A 20,655-nucleotide genomic window follows, 5' to 3' on the forward strand; every position below is an offset into this window, starting at 1 on the left:
TATCAGCACCTCGTCTCCCCAGCCAAGTGAAGGCCCTAGCAGGTAAGTGAACTTTTCAGTCCATTTTCATGCCTCTGCTCAGCAGTGTGTTCCTGCCAGCTGAGAGTCCAGCTGTGAGGGGGCCAGAACACATCAGACACAGACAGCTTTGTGGAGAGAAAAAAGCTGTATCATAAAAAATCCTTGAGAACTGAACTCTTGGCTTAACATGACCAAACTGCCAAGTGGTCACAGAACTCTTAGCCCCGGCCCTGAAGCCTGGCGCTGCGGATAAGGCTTGCTCTTCCTCAGCCTGGCCAGCCAACCAGGAATTGCTTTCTGTTCCAGACTACCACAGCCAGGCATTGGCATTCAAGAAAGATCCACTTCTGGGATGGACTGGGACACCATGTGTGTCCCTGCCTGCCCTGGAACCCTACCTCAGAGCTAACTCAGCGGAGGTGAAGGCTGCCATGCCCTCAAAGCAAAGGCACCCAGAAATCCACATTGCTGAGGGGTTGGGCCAGACCAGCAGGTGAGTCTTGTCTTCAAAATCACTGGGTGTAGAAGGGTCAGGTCCAAGGGTCATGGCAACACATCCTCCCAGGGGCTGGCTTGTTGTTCAGTAAAGAAATCACAACCATTTGGAAGTTTAAACATAGCCTTTCCAAAAACCACTGAGCTCAGCTCCTGGTGGCTGTGTGGCGCTGGCACAGACCCAGAACCCACTCGGCACTAAGCCCCAGCAACAGGCTGGGGAAAAAAATCTTCAGTGATCTCTTCAGTTTCATCAGCCTCCTGGATTTCCTCATCTCTACTTCATCTTGAACAGAAGAAAGAGGTAGTATAAAATCTAGAAGGGCTTACAGGTGCTGAATCTAGTGGGGAGGTCAGAGGCTGCCCCCTCCCATGCTACTGGTGAGGGTAGGGCAAGTCAGGAGAAACCCCTTTTTCCCTATCCCCATGTCTGGGAGTTCCGGAGAATGGGAACAGTCCGCCTCAGTGGTGACTTAGGAATTGCAATACAGACTGCCCCAGTTGGGAGTCTGTTAGCTTAGAACAGCAGCCAGAGCCAGCAAGCCCCCAGGACTTACTAAGCAAGGCTATCCTTTTCCTGCCTTTTTTGGGTAGTTAGGGCTCTTTGTTTAAAACACACACACGATTTTGTCTTGCTGGGGTGTTCTAGGGCAAGACGCCATACTCCTTAAGTTGCTGGAAGTCTCCACCCTTCTACCTCCCCTATGCCACCACCATAGACTAGGCCACCAAGAAAGACGGGGACACAGAACAGTATACAAGAGTTTATTTAATGATATCTGAATTTAGTTCTATCATGTAGGGCCCATGTTACAAGTTCATCTGGGTCCATTACAACTCTAACAACAACAAAAAAACCCTTAAAAAAAAGAAAATCCACAACTTTCTCCATGTCATTAAATATATTCATATATAATAACCATAATATATTAGTATGCATTGGAAAGAAACACTGACCCAAACAATATGTCATGGTCACAACTAAACATTTACAATTCTGAGTGAGCAGAATCGGTAACACAGAGGGAGGCCAGGGTATCCAGAGCAGGAAAGGGGAGGATGGCCACTGACGGGGTGAGGCTGGCTTAGTTTTAGGCAGGGGCAAGGCCCCACAAAGACAATTTTGATACCCCTGGGGTATGGCATGGCTCTGGTCCACAAGAATGCCTGTCTGTGAACCATGGCCCATCAGTGAGCCTAATTTGCCCACTCTCTAGGCTTCTTGGATGGAGTCCTTGAAGTGTTGAGACCCTAAAGGAACCATTTTCCAAGTCAGTCCCAAAAGGTCTTGTTCCAGCTCAGGGCAACTCTAAGACAGCCTGTACTCATTGCCTGTATAGAACTTCCGAAGCAGAGTTCTAGAAAGTTCCTAAGGCCCTCAGGCCACTCCAGCCTCCCTGGGCTTTGCCTCAGGCATCTGACCCTCCCATCTGAAGGAGCCCCATGGTCCTGCCCGCTTTCCAGGACAAAAGGTCTGATCCAGATGTCACGGCTCCCAGGGGTGTGCAGGAGTAGGCCATTTCCTTTACCCCACACCACTGTGTGACTGTGTGTCCGCAAATGAGGCATTCTGGTGACAGGGGCACCAGACCACCCAGCTCGAGAGTGGAAGGACAGCTGGGGAATCTCGACCGGTAAGTGACTGACCTGGTACGGCTTTCTTCAAAGACCTACGTATCACAACTCTGTTAATACACTCTCAAACGCAAAGACCTACTTCCATTTCTGCATCCCTTCCTAACTGTACAATAGGGTGTCTCCTTTCCCCTTCCCATCTCCTCCCTAGGGTCGGGTCAAGGGTGGGTGGAAGACACTTGCTTCCCCAAGGCTGGCTCTCAGGCAGAGGTGGACTGGATTCTGGCTAGTTACAGAGATGGCAGCATTGACCTCATCCATAACCGGGTTCATCTGACCATTCAACATAATCCCCCAATAGCCAGGCAGTCGGGGGCAGGGCAGGATGCCTTGGTGGATGTCCAGCAAGATGTCTTGTTGCTCAGCTGGCCCCCAGCACTAGTTAAGGGGCTTCAGTGGACACCAAGGCAAGACTAGGACTCAAGGCTCATAGTTTGAAGCTGGTCAGGGCAGAAGCTATGCTGATACAGAAACAGGACACCTGCTGTGCAGTGTGCTATTGTTTGCGCTGCAGATGGCACCCAACAAACCACACTGGCTGTCTGAGCCTGGATAGTGGCCCTAGCTACCAACCTCAGGCTTGGACCAGAGAAGCCCCAGGACCCTTCCCAGGGCAGGCCTGGTCTGTGTACACCCCGCCAGCCTCTCTGAACCCTTATAGCCTTCCTTCCCACACTTGGAGCAGCCGAGTCACCTCCATATGCCCTCTCTGATGGCCAACACCTGTCCTGAGCCCTGGGACTTCCTGAGGCTATCCTCTAGGGAAACCACTCTTTGTACCCCGCCATTCTCGAAGTCTCCTCAAAAGGTGGTACTGTGTCTGTCTCAGACCTCTCCAGGCTCACATCCTCAGTGTTCTCTAGAGACAAGCTGCCTGTCTCCGTGCTACCCCCACCCACTGTGCCCAGTGGGCTAACAGAGCTGGTGTGTAACTATGGTAAGGCCAGGGTCTGAGTACCAAAGCTGGTGTGACCTTGGGCACGTATACACCTTTCTCTACTGGTGAAAATGAGGACAGGAATCCCTGTCTCGTGGATTTGGGATGAGGACAGGCCAGGAGCATCTGCATAAAGTGCCTGGCACCAAGTGGGTGCTCAGTAAATGGCAGTGGTGACGTGGGCAGAATGGGGAGATGCAGAGAGAATCATGTCACTAAGGGGCCGAGCTTCATTCCTGGCCTTTGGGGGCAGCCAAAATGGGCAGGGGAAATGAACCCAATTTCCTGACTGAGAGGGAAGCCAGGCCTCTCATCCAGTGTGCGGGGCGTGAGGCTGGAGGCCCGAGTGCAGGGAAGCAGGCAAAGGGAACGGTGAAGAAACCAGAGAAGCTTGGGGCTGCCTGCGTGAGGACAGGAAGCCTCTGAGAGCAAAGAGGGCGAGGCACACGGAAGACCTGGGGACTGCCACACAGAAGGCAGCCAGAAAGGAATGGATGAGATTGCCCAGGCTAGACCAAGACAGCTGTGGGCTCCGGTGGACTTAACCTAGTAGCCTGTTCTTTCCCTTTGGGGGCCAGCAGTGAGGGCAGCAACAGTAAGCGGTCACAGCTCCCTTGGACCCTTGCAACCTGACCTGGCCTTGCCTACCTGCAGCTTGGACACCCAGGCACCCTGCTGAGCAGCAACCCTGTGCTGACTTAAGCAAGCCCCTTCCCCCAAGTCTGGCCCAAATGGCCTCTACAGCCGCTGGCATTCCAGGCCTGACCAGGCCCTTTCCAGCTGTTGACATTGCTGTGAGGCCTTGTGGGAGCTGATGTCATTACACAAATAGTGTCATTGCCCTAAACCCCGCCGGTACCCCCTCCCCCTCCCCTGGAAAATGTCATAAAAGGGGCTGTTTCCAAGTTTCCAGAAAGGAAACTCTCTGGGAGGTTTTGGTTTGCAGTGCCTCCTCCCACAGGCAGCTCCAGCAAAGGCAATGACCACCCGGCTTGGGCTTCAGGGGTTTCCTTAGGCCCTAGGCCCTCTGATGGGCCAGAAGTCTGGGTCAGCCCCACTGGGGTAGGGCAGGTCCCAGGAGGGGCCTCCCCTCCCTACAGATGGTGAACTCCACCCAGGAGACCAGCCCAGCAGGTGGCAGTGGAGACCCAAAACTGGCTGATCCCAGTGCCATCTGGCCCTTTGACATAGGGACCTGTTGTCAGAGTCTGGAGTCCTGTGGGAATTCCTAGACAGCAGGTGATGAAGAGGGGGCATGACTAGTGTCTGATGGTGACTGGTTGCCCCTTGCCCAGGCTGCAGGCCCAAAAATTCACAGTTCTCACATCCCGACTTCAATAACAAACACAGTGACTGTGGTCCACTGTGCCATTCTGTGCCCGCCTCTCGGGACCCAGGGCTGGGTGCCCCCAGCCCCTCCACAGCGACCCCCACCTAGCCCTAGGGAAGCGCATCTCTGTTCTGGAAGGCGCACCATGAGGTAGCTATGTCTTGTCCTCATTTCTCCAGGGCCTGGCCTGTCAACACAGGGTACTTTCTGCCATGCACACAAGGGCACAGCCAGGGGTGTGAGAGTGGGGGCTGGGGCGGAGCCACTGAGGGCCCCGCCCCATGCAGACTTTGCCCTGCCCCCACCCTCCCCCCTCCCAGGAAAACCATGGCGGGCCAAGTCCAAGGCTGCTAGCCCCTGCCAGCACCCTGCCCGCCCTCCTGGTGCCCGCGCCACCTCCGCGCTAGGCCTTCTTGCACTTGCCCTTCTTCTCCCGCTGCTGGAACTTGCGCAGCCGCCGTGCCCACGTGTCCCGCCACTGGATCACCAGGCTGCTCTTGTCTGCCACGATGCCACTCTGGTCGGGTGAGTCCTCAGCATTGCCCAGCAGCAGGTACTTCTTGAGGGGCTTGATTTTGGGACACTTGCAGGCGATGTCTCGTGAGCGGATCCACAAGCTCTGGTCACCACGGCGAATGCGACTTGTTCCCTGCTTGTACACGGAGATGATGTTCACCGTGAACTTCCACCAGTCCCCTGCTTTGTCAGCCTTCAGGATGTGGATCTGGACAGCTACAAGGAAGTAAGCACGGGTGTGGGCCATGGTTGGGAAGTGCAGCCAGGTGCCCAGATCCTGGGATGGGATGGGCCCTATCTGCACCACGCCTTATTAGAACCTGGAGGAAAGAGTGGGACCGGAAAGTGACTGCAGGGGGCTGGCTCCGCAGCTGGCAGTAGCTGAGCTGCAGCAAAGGTGATCCCAGAACCCCAGCTGCCACTACTCCAAGAAGTGTTGTTCCTGCCTTTGTTGAAGGTGCCACCTAATATTGCCTCTTGGGACAAGTCCTATCTTGTGAGATGTTGAGGTTCACAAAGGAGACTCTGGGGAGCGGGGCTAGATACCCCTAGCTCCCTGGGTAAGATCTACCTGCCTCTCCCAGGACAGATGGCCTCAATGATAGCAATGCTGACCCCTCACAGTCTGGAAAAGAGGACCACCTCACATGCCTATACCCCCAAATGCTCCTACCACTTCACCCCAAGCTTTAAGATGCACCCACAACACACTCCTAACTTCAACACAATTGGAAGAGCCCATCACGGGCTCTCCATAACCAGTAGCGAAAGAACTTGCCAGGTAGCCAGAGTCCTCAAACCCTTCCCACCAGGCTTCAGCTCCCCTGGAACCTCTCAGGTTCAGCCCTACCCCCCCCCTGCACACACCCCAATTCTTCAGCTAGTATTTACCCTTCTACAGGGTTCTCAAATCAGAGTGTGCCAGACTCCCCTGGAGAGCTTTTGAAAATACTGCTGGCTCCACCCCCAGGCTTCTGATTCAACAGAACTGGGTGAAGCTCAGAGCACCCCCATTTCACTTGCTCTCCCCAGGATTGCTGATGCTATTGGTCCATAAGACTCTGAGGATAAATGCCGCTACTGAAGACAGCATGATGCATTCTAAAGGAGAAGGGGATGTTTACGAGGAGGAGGCTGGGAGGGAGCTCAGTCAGTGAACCATTTCTCAAACAAACACTGGGGACAGGGACATGAGTTCAGAACTCACAGGCACAGCGTGCATACCTACAATCACAGTGCCACGGCAGGGGGCTGAAGGCAGGGGGTCCTTGGGGCCTGTCATGGTCCAGGTTCAGAGAGAGAGACTGTCTCAGTACAAAAGGTGGAGCACAAAGAAGGAAGACACGCAAACTCGACTCTGGTCTGCTCACATGTACGTATACCCAAGCACACACAAACACGTGTGTATACATACAAAAGAGATGGAGGACCTTCGTTGAAATAAGTGCAGCACCAGGTTCCATTCAAGAATTTCCTTGGTGCAGGGCTTTTGGGAGCCTTTAAGTGATGTTGTGTACGCCTTGGCTTCCCAAACATTGCTGGCTGCAGAAACTTGGGAATTGCCATTCTCCCTCTATAGTCCAGGAGATTCCTAGAGAAGGTCTCGACTATGCTCAGCCTCATTCAAGGGAAGCAACCATCTTTTCCAACCCAGAGCCAGGGCCTGTGCTGACCCCACATGTCACACCCTGTACTCGTCATCCCACAAGGCAGAAAAGCGTTACTCTTTGGACCACAATGAAGAGCACCTTACCACTGAATGTACTGAGCCCTCTTGAGAAAGAGCAGCAGTGGCTTCATGGCCCCAGAGAAGCCCAGCTTGTCACCTCCCACCTTGGTCCCTGTTGCTCCAGGTGATTCCCCATCAAGGTCTTTGGGGGCTTCCCTGCTCCCTTCCTGTGTCCATGCTGCCTGGTCAAGGTCCTAGGGCAGGGGAGCACCGGATGCTCCAACTCACCCTCCTGGGTGAGGGAAGTAGCGGATTTTCCCATATTTTCATCATTTCAGCTGTTCCTAGGCATCCTGAACTTTGCACTTCAGTCTGAGGGCTCCAAAGAATGGCTGCCATGGCAACCGTTTCCATGTTTTTGTCACCAAGGGACTCAACACTCAGTGTGAACTCTGAGGGTGGGGGTGGAGAAGCCCTCCAACCTAGAGAAGTGACTCTACAGACAGAGGTCACCGTGGCAACTGAGTGCCCCCTCAGCTAAGTGATCGGAGAGTTACCGCCCGAGCCCTGGTTTCCTTTCCCGGGATTGAGCTGAATACAGAATGAGCCTCTCTCAGGACACAGCGGTTTCCCTGTGTGGCTCCACCAGTAAGTGTTGTTCCGTCAGACATGGGCTGGATGTGTGGAGGCCCCCTGATTGGGTCCTTGGAGATGGAGACTAATCCCAGACTCAGCACTGATGCCCCAGGTCCCTCTGTTGGAGTTTTCACATCCTTCACTTCAGAGAATGACTGGATCTAGAGACAAGGGCTTTCCAGAGACGATTAGGATGAGGTCACGAGGGTGACCCCATTCCAGTGTATCAGGCGCCCGCAAGAGATTAGGGTACGGCGGGGTGGGGGTGGGGTCTTGGCCTCAGCCTGATGAACAGGCTTGAACGGGTCTTAGTTTTACAAAAAAGTGCCCAAGATGAGAGCTGGCTGGACCAGGTCCAGCCTCGGACTGGGTCCCCTGACTCCCCAGGACACTTTCCTTCTCACTGGGAACTGTGCAACAGCATGGCTCTGACAGTGGGCATCGCTAGCAGCCTCAGGACTCACCCTTACCTCAGACCTCTCTCTCCCAGTGAATTATTGTGGAAAGGCAGGTAGCCCCTGCCTCCGCTCCTTAGAAACAACTATCACAGACCTCAAAAGAACCTATCTATCTGAGCCCTGAAGGTCCCCACCAGACACTGCTATGTTCAAGAATTAAGAGGTTGAAGAAATGGCATTTGTGAGCCTTCTGTGGTGGGGACCTTCCTAGCTGCAGGCTGAGACGGCATAGGCCCGTGGCAGGGGAGGGTGGCAGGAGGATTCACGTGATTATGCTGGAAAAAATCCACATTTCCGCTGCCCTTGGCAACGCCTCTGAACATTACAAAGCCCACCAAGTATGAGCTGCACACGCAGCGCATGGGCCAAGTCCCTGCAGTGCACATACCGTTGAAAAGATTCAGAATACACATTGCAACAGCGACCTCAAACAGACCTGCTCTGTGCGCTTAGGGAGCGGTGCTCTGGCAGCCGCGTGGCACACACCAGGGCTGCTGTCACCTCTGACCGGCTGCTGGCTTAATCAGGAATGACCAAAGGCTCTCGACTACCCCTAGATGTGTGTATGTGATAGATACCACGTGGCCAGGTGACTGAGCACAGTTCATCAGCTGCTCTGCCGGTCTTGGAGCCACACAGGATTCTGAATACCTTAAGTGAGCCCTTGCCCCTCCATCATGTGATGCCACAGCAACAAGGTGGCATTTTGGAAGCAGAGAACAACCCTTGCCAGGTACTGGCTCTGCTGGTACCTTGATCTTAGAATTCTTTTTTGTCACCGAGGGCAGCTGTACTCTGTTAGCGCGCTGCAATTGGCCACACACGAAACTTGCCCCCATTAGCCTGACTGCTAAACTCCTATTGTGAGGTAAATAGTCTGATATTATCCTGTACAAGGCTTGAGACATGGGGTTCAAATGAAGTCTCCTCCATTCAGAAAGGAGGGAGATGATTCATAGCAAGGTGACCATGAACATGGGGAGCACACTGGGAGCCCTTAAGTTACAAGTTGCTGTTAGTAGAACGGAAGAAGACCTCAGCATGAGTCAGAGTGGGGCAGAGGCAGGAGGGCCCATGGGGCAAGCACTGGCCTGTCCCCCGGGCCCTGCTGTATAGAAGGGATGCCACACCACAAACCTACCCTCCCTCCCTGAATCCTGTCCACTGACAGCAGCTGGTATGAGCTAGTGTTCCCCAACTTCTGTGCCTCAAAGTGCTTGGTCCAGGTTAAGCCAGGGCTGGAAGAGCCCTCCAGGCTGTCTGCAACCCCAGCTGAGCTCCTTGGGGAGGAACCAGCTATGGGATGGAGAAGATCCTTAAAGAAAGTCTAACCAGGGGTAGGGGCTACCTAAAACTCAGACAGGAAGCTGAGCACTCTTCCCCAATGTGCAGCCCTGAGCTCAGCACCTTGTAGCTAGGGGAGGCAGGCAGTCCCTCTCGGCAGTGTGCTGGGGCACGGGATGGATTTCCATGCTAGCATGTTTCTCAGCCACAGGGCGGGGTAAGCCAAAGCTGAATTCTAGCTACATTTCCAGCTAGCAGGAGCACCTGTTCAGTCCCCCGGCCGAGTCCAGATGTGGCTAGGGGATAAGGACTCTAAAGGCCAGTCCCTACAGGAGAACAGAGACTCATCGGGGAGCAACTGTTCCCCCTTGGCCATGCCCCTCTCTCCAGCACTTCTGTGGGGGAAGCTTCTTGCCTTTCAGAGCTTTCCAGGATTTATAGGCTGCTCAGAGTGGGCTCTGGGGGCCACCCACAGCTGTCCCTCCTAAGCTGCCCCTCGCTTCCCCTCACCTCCCTACCCACCTATGCTTTCCTTTTGGGCCGGTCCAGCTAAGGAAGGGTTGACACCCGCCTGCCTCAGAGAAAGCAGCCAGGAAGGATGGGGGAGGACACTGATCCCGCAGAAACCATTAAAATCAAAAGCCCTGTAAATCTCCAGGTGGAAAGAGCATGTCACCGAGCCTCCGCTGCTTCCATGAAATGCAGCCTTGTCCACCCACACGCAGGCCAGGGTCAAGCCCTGCACCGAGGGCTTCTGTGTAGAGGGTGGCACCTGTGGAGATGCAGACCCGGGCTGACACACATCATAAGATACGCTGTAGCAGTTCAGCCCGGCCCAGCCGCACAGCCTTCGAATCCTGGCTGCTGCCTTCTGCTACTCCATTCTTGAGAGGGGCGAGGCCATCTTCTAGAGTAGGACATCTGAGAACCATCTTAGAGGAAGACATTAGCCCTGACTCTGAATACCCTCAAGTTCCTTAAAACCAAACCACTCCAAACTTGCTTATCCCGGGAAATAAAGAGTGCCCTGGGCCCTACTACAGCAAGCACAGTACAAAGCCAGCAGGGCTACACACTGATCCCTGCAGAGGGCTGGGCTCTGTCATCAAGGGCAGTTTAAGTGTGAGAGCTTGGGAGGTGTGGGAACCTCAGGCCATGCTTCTCAAAGCCTTGAAGGCTGCTTGGGGACATCTTTCGAGACAACTAGGGAGAAACTGGTGTGTCTATGAAGACTGCTGGAAAGAAAGCCCGGGACCAGAGACTGGTATGCCAGAGTCTGGCATGCGGGCGTCATTGCAATAGAGACGCGATCCCTGGGATGCCTACCCCAGCTCCATTCTGGCTCACTAGACTCACAGGCTAGACCATCCGCTCTGAGCCTCTGTAAATCAGGAAAGACACCCTTTCTCAGATAACCTCTGTGGTTTCTCTGAGCCCCCCTGAGCCATGTCTCCCTCCTAGGAAAACACAGGAGACCACAAGGAGCAAAAAAGAACAAGACAGACCAGCACACAGGCAGATGAGGGCCTGGCGCTGCCCACACCCAGAGCAGCCATCTCTTCTTTCTGGACTGGCTGCAGCAACAGTGGCATCACGCCAGGCTCAAGGCTGGGAAGGACTGCAGAGTCACCCTGCTTCTACCAGCCCCCACCTCGCTCCCCAGGGGGCACTTTCTTGTGGGCACAGAACCTTTGCTGTTCTGCTGTCACTGGGGCTGCCTGGCCTTTCCTGTCCAACCTGGTGGTCACCCACATTCCACAACCTCAGCTTGACTCATGCCGATCCAGCTCCACATCTGGCAGCCAGATGTGGTTGGCACTCTTCAGGAAGGGGGGATCACAGCTGGCTGGAGAAACAGGAGGATCCTCGGGGGCAGCGACCCCAGGGAGGGTCAGCAAGCCTCTGAAAGAACATGCTGTTTGGTTTGCGCCCCATTCTCTCAGAGGATGTCCGGGTGACATGGCTCTTCCCAGAAATTACTACCAGCAGCCTCTGGTGCACATCAGAGCCTTGCCTTGAAGGACAGCCCTGGGGCACTCTAATACCGCGTCCATCCCCAGTGTCGCTGGAGCAGGTGCAGTAAGTTCACCTCTATGGCATGGATGCTAAGGTATCTGCTCTCTGAAGGGACTGGGGCTGCTGAGAAACACTTGATCCCAGGGTCACTAAGAGCCAATACTCATGAGATAGCAAAACTCCATGTCCACAGCTAGGAGATCCCACTCCCTTATTCCCAGTCTAAGACAAGAGACAAGATCTGGGCTAGCACCGGGCCCTGTTGTTTGAAGCAGAACTTCCATCATGACAGTCCTGTCACCACAAAACCATCAGATCCATTCCAGCACTCCTAATCCACTCACTTCCACATCTGCCTCCTTCCCTGCTCACCCCCAGGAATCCACCACCACCGCGGTCCCTCACTACGCTGTCATCTCAGGGGCTCCCTGCTATGGGAACCACCTTCTTCCTTGCCCATCAAGATGTCTTGTGGCTTTCCCTCCAAGCCTGATGTGGAGCTGAGACTCAGTGTCCCACTAGGATATGAATTTGTGAGCCCTCTAAGGGTGGTTATGTCTCTTCTAGGCTGCTGAAGGCTAAATCACCAGTGTGGGGAAGAAGATTGCTCAGGGGATTCCAGAGCACCCAATACTGGGCTTGCTATTTTCCCTTGCTGGGTCTTGGTGAACCAGAGTAATAAGAACTCCTCGCTTCCTCATGGCTGGTGAACACCAGGTAAGGGTGAAGCGGGGCTAGCAGGTGTTCCCAAAGGTCAATGGTGGAGCCCAGCCCTGGGTCCGCTATCCTCACCCTATGCTCACCGACTCCAGAGCTCCCGAGGCACAAATGTATAGTGAGATATACCAGAGCTCTCCCTCGGTGCTCAGGCCACACAGGGCCAAGACGCCTGCCCACAGCACTTCCCTTCAAGCTGCGTCCTCTAAAGCACCCGCGCAGGCTGTCAGGTGGAACCCTTGAGGCTTGTGTGAAAGCATCTTGAGTTTTCCATCTGATGGTGCCAAAACGTCTTTCAACAAGGGGGTGACTAATAAACATTTCTGGGAATGAAGCATTTTTCCAAGAATTGGCAAGAGGGAGATGATCTCACCTTTCGCAAGAAGAGCCCATGTGCATCCCAGGGAGAAGGAAGAGGACACTTAGGCTCCCTGGGCAGCTGCTGGGGGACAGGCGTCACCTTCAGTGGGGTCACAGTGATTTCTGCACACAGATGTGAGCAGCCCAGCAGGCCAATTCTGATCTCTCTCTACCCGCTTACACCCAGCACCCCTGCTTCTCAGACCCCACCAGCCGGTTTCCAGCTTCTGTGCATGGACTCCCACTACTAGGGATTCCTGCTTGGTGGGTCCAGGCTACTCAGACTCCCTCCCTCATAAGGCCAAGCCAGGCCCTGGACAGCCCCACTCAGGCTTCTTCTGGGGCTCTCATAATGTATGCCTCTTCCAAATGTATACTCGCTGAGGGCAACCTGTGAGCCACGCAGATCTGTGAGTGCTGTACGCAGCACAGGGCCAAGAGCTCTCTGTGGATGTGTGCAGCGGGGAGATGTTGATTGAGGGTGGGAATGGGCTGAAGTGCCTGGACTCCCTAGGTCCCTGTGGCCGGACCACCGCATGCGTGTGGTGCGTCACAGATGGGCGGTGTCTGCGAGAAGCAGCTCAATGCAGTGGGGGACACTGTACAAAGTTAAAGGCATGACAACCGTCAGAGGAACCTTTCCCCAAGAAGCAGGGAAACTCGGGAAAGGAGACACCCATGAAGTGGAGGGCCACAGCCCTTGACCTCAGGGGTAGAGGCCTCTAGAGCAATGGGACTCCAAGTGAAGGAGTCTCGGGGTAGGACTGCTCCAGGCAGATTTGCTCCCTCTATGTCTGGGCTGGCGGGGGGTGGGGGGATGACAGTCGTGGTGGGGAGGGGAAGCACGTGCACACTCACAAACCATCCCACAAAAGAAGGGTGAAGAATAAAAGCCGTCTTGGTGGTAGGGGTTCTACACTTGTCTTGGCCCTGGCTTCTGAACATCTGTAAGGTAAGCTGGATTCCCCTAGAGGGCAACAGAGGACTGAAGTGCTCAGCAGAGGTGGGGACAGGTGATGGATGACCTGCTCTCCATTGGCTACTAATAACCCCCTTAGACATGGTGCTGGCACTTTGATATCATATCTCCTTGATCTGAGGAAACGGAAGCCCAGACTGGTGAAGCTTACAGACAGGAAAGGATTGACCCATCTTCCCTACCCGGGGTGCGGAGGGGGGTCTCTCTAGATGGGAGCCAACAACCTGCTGAGGCCCTGTCATGAGGCGCTCCCTGATCCCCTTTTTTTCTTGCCTTGCCTAGTATCTACCCACCCACACTTGGTCTGGCACACCTTGGGTTGCCCAGCCAGTCTCTTCCCATAGGCCTCCTTGGGCTATATAGGTTTCTGTCCACTGGTTACCACTCTGGATTAGTGGAACCTGAATCAGTGTTCTCCTGCTGCCCCAGGTCAAGCCTCACTTGGTGGGGTTGGAGGAGAAAGGGGCTCTTCTCTCAGTAGGGGTGGCAAAACCCAAGTTCTAATTAGCAGCTTCTGGAACATCCAAGTGCCCTAGATGGGAAGGAAATGTGTTTCCTAATTGGCCCCCTGCCGGAGTGTCAGTCAGCAAGCAAGAGGGATTAGGCAGCCTCCGAGCCAGCTCTTCCCCTGGTCTCACCTCCTCTGTATCTAGGCAGCTTCTTTCCTGTCCATCTTCTCCCTGGGCTAGCCACATCTTCCAAGTGCAGGAGAGCTATCTCAACACACTTAACTCAGGCTATATGGGTCCAACCAAGGGCACATAGAAGAGTCTCCACCGCCCAACAGAGCCCAGTGAGAGGCATTTCTCCATCTAAGAGTAAATTTCACACTGCTGGGTACTCACTGCCATGTAGCTGCCCACCACCCTGCCCAGCCTCTGTGGTCTATCATTTACTCCCTTTTCTCACCCTCAAGGCACTACATATCCCATAGTGCCTGGCTCTTCTGAGCCATACTGAGGAGACCACCCTTACTTCAAATGACATTATTGCATAAGGGAGCCTTGAAACTAAAAGCCACAGTGGTGCTTAGAACATGGTATGTCTTTGCCAGAATCTTTATGGATCATAACATTCTCAGCACAAGCGGGCTGCTGAGAGGTGGTAGGGCCTCTGGAGGTATTCTGGGGCCAAAGGGCTTCATGCTCATAAAGGTCCCATGAAAGGTAGTTAGGACCTTGAGAGCAGGTTATGCAAGATACCTGGCTCCCTGTGTCCCCTCATCTCTCTATGGCACATTCTACCCGGGTTGACACAGCACAAGGCCCTCACTAGAAGCTGAGTGGATGCAGGTACCATGCTCTTGGACATCAGAAACCATGAGCCAAAAATATACCTCAGATGTTTTGTTAGGGAAACAGAAAATGGACTAACTCAGGTCCTCCCAGGGCTGCTGGAGGAGAGAAAGCAGAGTCAGGCAGTGACACAGGGGCAAGGCACATTCGGGCCTTGTCGTCCCTGAAAAGGTGTACCCGAAGAGAAAGGCCAATGTGGGGCCCAGAAGCCATACCCAGCCCTTCCCTACCCAAGAAGAATGCCTCCTGCTAACTACAGGAACACCCACTGCAAGCGAGCGCGGTCAGGGAAGCCCCAGCCTTAAATCTGTAAAGAAAAGTCACTGTTAACCTGGTGTAGATGAGAACACTATCAGAGGCCGGGGTGACCCTGGAGGAGAGCAAAACCAGACTAAGTTCAAAAAAATCAGGTAGATGATGGCATCCACGTCAGTAACTGTAGAGTTCCCCCTTCCCGTCTAAAGAACAGAACTGACCCTATTTAGCCCACCCAGCACCCTCCCCAGAGAGCTCCACACTGAACCCCACCCACTCCTCCTCAGGCAGGCCTTCCGGCTGCCATTCCTCATCAGTGCTGGGGATGGGGTAGGAGCGGTAAGTTAGCCCTCACATTCCTGACTACACCCCACCTTCTACTTTGCCAGGAGCAGCCAGCAGGCCTCAAGGCCAAGCCTGGGAGAGTACAGAAGCCACAGGTTCTCAGTCCATAGGCTGGGGGAGGGACAGGGAACGACATTTGGGGGCCTACCTCTCTCAGTCTCTGGCAGAGATGGGGGCTGAACCTGAGAAGTCAGATCTTCCTGCAGTGCCACCTCAGCTTGAAGGAGGCAATGATTCCTGTATTTCTCAAGGGCAGTGAGCTCGCAGTAACCCAGGTTTGTTCCTCAGTGGGTGCTGGAAGCTTCTGCAGGGCGCTGGGGTGCCCATTCTTTAAGGGGTCTGTTCTTTGGGAAGTTGGCCATGGACCTCTGGTGGAAGGTGGGGTTTGAACCTGGATGCCCACAGCCTGACAATTTGTGAGTCAACACCTAAAACCTGTATATTCTTGCTTGGTTCTGGGGAAGGTCACATGGCCAGTGACAAGTGGGGCTGTCTGGCTTCTTGAGGTCCTCTCTGGCTTCAGTGTGAGGGGTGTGTGTGTGTGTAGATGCTCACAGTAAAATGAGGTTTCAAAAATTCCCTTGTACTTAATCATGAATTTCTATATGCTGGGAAGCCCTGGCTACTAACCTGGTAAGAAGAAAACCACAAGTCTGGCTCAAGCTGGTCCAGTGTGGGCCCCCATGTGGCATGGGTTCCCTCTGAAAGCCTCGGGAACTGCTCAGGGTCCTGGGGGGGGGGGGCTTGCTTACAGTGCAGACTCTTCTTCATCTTGCCACGCCCCAGAGATATCCCTAAACAGTCCACAGCTCTCACCCATTGCAGTGCTGGAGAACCTTGCTCAAGCAGGAGACTTGAGACAAAGGGCGGGGTATGAGCGAGGACACAGAAGACCAGAGAGCAAACGTGTGGGCTGCAGCCACACCACCCTTTGGAGCAGAGTTAACAGAGTCCAGGCTAGGAGTCTCAGCCTCCATGTCCCCTACTGGTCTGGATACCCCTGTGCAGAGCAACTGGGACAAGGTATTCTTGGGCATGAGATTTCACGGACCCCAGGGACTCTGTGACACAAGTCACCGACAAGCCACCTCAGAGAAGCCCCACCACCACACTCACCATAGTCCTTCCTGCAGTATTTCTTCATGTTCATCTTCAGCTTCCCTTTGGAGGCCTTGCAGTAGGAGTCACAGTCTGCAGGGGAGAACACAGAAACTCATTAGGCCACTAAAGAATGGGCTGGTGGCCGAGTGGGCCACCTCCCTAGATACCCAGTGGTATCCATGGGCCAGGCCGAGCGGGTGCCCATTCAGGACAGGCTGGCTTTCTAAAGAGACCATTGGGACAAAGGCCATCCCTCTCCCCTCAGCCTGGTGAAATATTTCAGCCTCCACGAGAGCCTTCGGGACCACTGTATCATGCCACCCAGGGTTTCTGAGCACCACCCCAATTCCTTCTGCCTTAAGATTCAACCAGAGCTTGATTAAAGCAGATAGAGGCCTCATTGTTGCCCTGCTGCTGGGGTCTGTGTCAGACACTGGCTTTCATGGCATGAAGCCTCTGGCTGGGGTTAGGCCCCAACAAAAGAGGTCACGGGGGAAATTAGCAGTCCATGAAACATTTGAAAACCCCTTTGGTGTCCACTCCAGTGAAGTGTGCAAGGAAAATGCCCACGAAAAGAGTTTAGCCCTAACGGGCCCCACTGCTGAGAGGCAGGCCTGCCGGCCACTGGCTGCTGGCCACACCTGCAGGCCACAGCTTTGGGGGCTCCAGGCAGACAGGAGATGCTTTGTTCAGTAGTTTCCATCCCCTGAAGCAGCTCTGTCGACCCCTCCCTCGAATGTAGCCTAACCTTGCTCTCTCCCGCCAGTGATGACTTCCACTTATGGGAAACAAGATGATGTAATAATCTCTTCATGAGGTCTGTATGACAGCCCAGTGGGAAACTGCCAGCCACTTGCCATGATGGCAATGCTATACATGCTGAATCTCCCCAAAAGTCTTAAAGTTGGTCTCTCAGCTAACCATGACGTTCCCATTGGGCAGGTAAGAAAACTGAGGCTCAGAGTTAGGTACGCTACCTACCAAGGTCAACATGGGAGATGCACATGGGGATGCAGAATGGGAAGACAGGTGCACTGCACCTGTCTGCTCCCAGCCTGTGGCTACAATCTGCAGGGCACATTCAGTGGCCATCTCTCCAGAATCTGTCTGTAGCCCCCAGCAAGTAGCTCTTCTCTCCAGGCACCAGATGTCCTGACCAACGCCTCCCTTAACCAGTGCGACTCTATCCGCCATCAGGAGCCTTGGCCCAAATTCCACAATTGGGGGCCAGCCTCTTGGGGCTCAAATTCAGCAGCCAGTTTCAAGAAAGGGAAGAAAATCATGTCTTCTTCCTCCTTGCCCCATGGCTTGTCCTTCTGGCCCCACCTCAGGATGGCCCTGCCCAGGACAGTAGAGACTACAGTATCAGGCTCTTCTGCCATCTGGGCTGCTGACTGCAAGGGCCAGACTCTCCAGAGAGCATGGAGTTCATTCTGAGTGGCAGTGCACAAAGAAGGCAGGAAAGGATGCAGCCCACACACAGACGTCCACTACAGCATCACTCATCAATGCTCCCTTCCTTGCCGGGAGCATCTGTGCTGAGTGCCTGTGCCGTCACACTGGCAGCAGCCACTCCGTGGATGAACCCAGGTTGTGCACACGTTCCGGTGCTTGTGAGCAGATTTGGAACCCAGATTTGCACACGTTCCGGTGCTTCCAAGTAGGTTTGGTCAGTCTCCTGTGCTGTGCTCTACACACCTAGGGAGGAAAACCAAGATGCAGGTGGAGCCAAACGACATCCCTGCAGGGTCTGCTTAGAGTCCACTTGGAGCTGTTTTGTGTAATGTTTCGTGAAGTTGTTGGCCCAACTGAATGCTTTCATTTCCAATAATGAAGAAGTCACACTGCCCCGAGTCCTCCACCCAGGCTCACCAAGTATTACCCATGCAGCAACCCAGGTGGAAAGGGAGGGAGATATGGTGCCCAACTTAAAATAGTGGAAAAGCTGAGCTTGGGCCCACCCTACAGAGTAAAAGGAAAACATTCAAGTCCTAGGACCAAACTACCCCCAAACCTTCGGCATCACTGCCCACACCCTAGGAATAGCCAAAGTTCTAGAGCTAAAAGTGCATCCAGAACAGACATTATCCAAGAATGGGCAGCAGTCACCATTGCGTAATGACTCAGTGCCAGGGCCCAGCCATCTTGGTATTTCTCAAAGGCTGCACACACCCTGGTGGCACGGCCAGCTCTCAGGAAGCCTTGTGGCTTAATGAACTCTCTACCTGTAGACCAGTCCACTGAACAAAAGAGAATCTAAGGTTCAGAAAGTCTCCCTGAGGCAGCCTGTGAGCCTAATCCCTTGTCCCCGGGGCTAGCCCTGAAGTAGGATACCCTGGGGTTTCAACCACCACTCAGGCTGAGATCTGTCCATAGCAGGCTCTGAGTTCCTTCACCGAAGCAGCAGCTTGCATGTCTGAATTTTGAGTGCTCCCTGGTGGTTCCAGAATATGAGATGGTGTCTGCACCCAGAGCCTGGCTCAGCAGAGGAAAGTCCAGACAGGTGGCTAACTCAAACTCAGAGAGAGATGCCAGTCTCCTCTGCAAAATCTCCCTTTTTCTTTCACGTTCCAACTCAATACTGAGCTAGGCAAACACACCACCCTGTTAAGAGTGGTGTAAAGTAGAGGAACAGGCTGGGAGGGATGGGCTGAAGCAGTTTCCTCTGGAGAAACCGAAGAACCTTCAGAATACGGATACATAAAAGCTGTGCACTCCACGTTAGGTCCAGATCGCTGCGGTTGCTGGACAAGTGGTCCTTGGGTAGGGAAAATGGTCTTGTGCTGGCTTCCCTCATTATCATCACACACAACTAGAGACAAATGCCAGCTGAAAGCCCTGCTCTGATTCTTGCAACAACATGGTATCTGCTTGGCAGCCACTCACAGGGCCTCTCCTTGTTCTGTTCCGAGACAGCTATAAAGACAGTGAAAAGATGAAAATTCACACTAACACCAGGAATGAAACTGATAGATGACCCAATGCCGGAATCTGGGAGCAATCTCAATTAATTAAAGGCAGATGGTGGTGGATGAGGCAAAGTCTATCCGGATTTTACCTGCAGAAACAGTTCTTTGTCTGATGGAAAGAAAGATCACAGAAGAGGAGGAGGAGGAAGAGAAGGAGGAAGAAGAGGAGATGACAGCAAGACAATGAGCAGAGAATAAATAGGAAGCATGAGCGGGGGTGGGGGTTAAGGAAGGTAGGACCGCAAGCCATTTGTACTGACTCTCTGAACTTGTATTCTATCTAAATCATGGATGCAGAGAATCGGAAGGACGTGGTGACAGGAGCAGATGCCAGCCCTACAGAGCCAGGTAGCAAGGGGACAGAGCTCCACCTGTCTGACATGGGGACCTGCAAAGGGCCAAGCCATAAGTATGTGACAGCCATACCCTCACATCTACTAACCTCTCCATGGCAGCTCAGAAACAAACACAATGGGTATAACAGGCTCAAAAACATCTAAAAAGATACAGCTTCTATGAAACTGAGGAGGAAATAGGGCTGAACTCAAAAGCCCCAGGGTATATAAGAGTTGGGAAAATAGAAACTAAAGTAATTCAGAAACCCAGCAGCACAATTACAATTCACTTCTGTAGCAGCAGGGAGAACAAAACTGTGGGAAAGGATTCGGCAGGGAGAACACACCCTGCAGAAACTCTGGCTATGCAGAGGGAAAGGCTAAGATGGGAACACTAGAGAGAGTAAGGGCATCCAAGAGAAGGGAGAGCTGACGCATGCCTGGGTGTCAGCCGAGGCCCAAGAAAAATGGAAATAAGACTCAAGGGTAGGACTTCTGAGTCCAGGACAGAACCACATGTGCAGAAGGAAGGGTTCAATGCATTTTATTTCAAAATCAAAGAAAACAGGTCAAGGCCCAGATATTTCTTTGAAATACATGAAAAATGCTACAGTAAGAAAAACATACATACAGATAGAAAAAGAGCAATAAAAAGAAATGGGTAGATGATTACTGAGGAATGATTACAATGTCTTCAGGGAAGAAACTTTCAACACAAGAATTTTATACCTAGCTAGACAGTCTTTCCGTACACAAGAGTCACACACACACAAACATTCTCAAGTATGTAGAGCTCAGCAAACAGTTCAACATTTGCCTTCCAACCACCTATAAAATAAATTGAGGACTTTGATAAGGGAAAGTTGTGCTATAAACACAACATGTCCCTGAAGTCAATAAACATAAAAATTTCAAATTTGGTTCTAAAACTTAAGCAAATATCAAAATTGTTAAAATGCTTACATAAGAACATTAAGAATATCTGATTATAAAAATTTAGGTGTAACTTTACATCATATTAGCAAAAACCAGTAGAATAAGGCAGGGAATCAAACTTCTTAAATAAAAATATCAAAGATGTTATTTTATGCTTGACTCTATCAAATAAGATACTTCTTTTGAAATACCACAAAATGCCAGAGAACTCAAGAAATAAATTACAAATAAAATTATGTCAAAAGATAAGCCAGAGAAAACAGAAAGTATAAGAAGGCATTTTTGATACATTAAGATCATAAAAGAGGAGTGGGCAAGAGGGGCTGGCTGGAGAGTGCTTAGGGGTTAAGAGCACCGCCTGCTCTT

At 52.9% G+C, this 20,655-nt stretch overlaps 1 protein-coding gene across 2 annotated transcripts in view; it reads right to left on the reverse strand.

Moving 5' to 3' along the window:
• Window positions 1-1,266: 1,266 nt before the first annotated feature.
• Window positions 1,267-20,655, reverse strand: part of Ntn1 (netrin 1) — a 192,875-nt gene continuing 173,486 nt past the window's right edge. For both annotated transcript variants that reach the window (XM_057775845.1, XM_057775844.1), the window contains exons 6-7: window positions 16,065-16,139; window positions 1,267-5,150 (exon numbers count right to left, since the gene is read on the reverse strand). In XM_057775845.1, coding sequence (XP_057631828.1) covers window positions 4,822-5,150; window positions 16,065-16,139 — 404 coding nt within the window. In that variant the 3' untranslated portion in view covers window positions 1,267-4,821. The remainder of the gene's footprint in view (window positions 5,151-16,064; window positions 16,140-20,655) is intronic.

Source organism: Chionomys nivalis, chromosome 7 (genome assembly GCF_950005125.1).
Source record: "Chionomys nivalis chromosome 7, mChiNiv1.1, whole genome shotgun sequence".
Lineage (NCBI taxonomy): Eukaryota > Metazoa > Chordata > Mammalia > Rodentia > Cricetidae > Chionomys > Chionomys nivalis.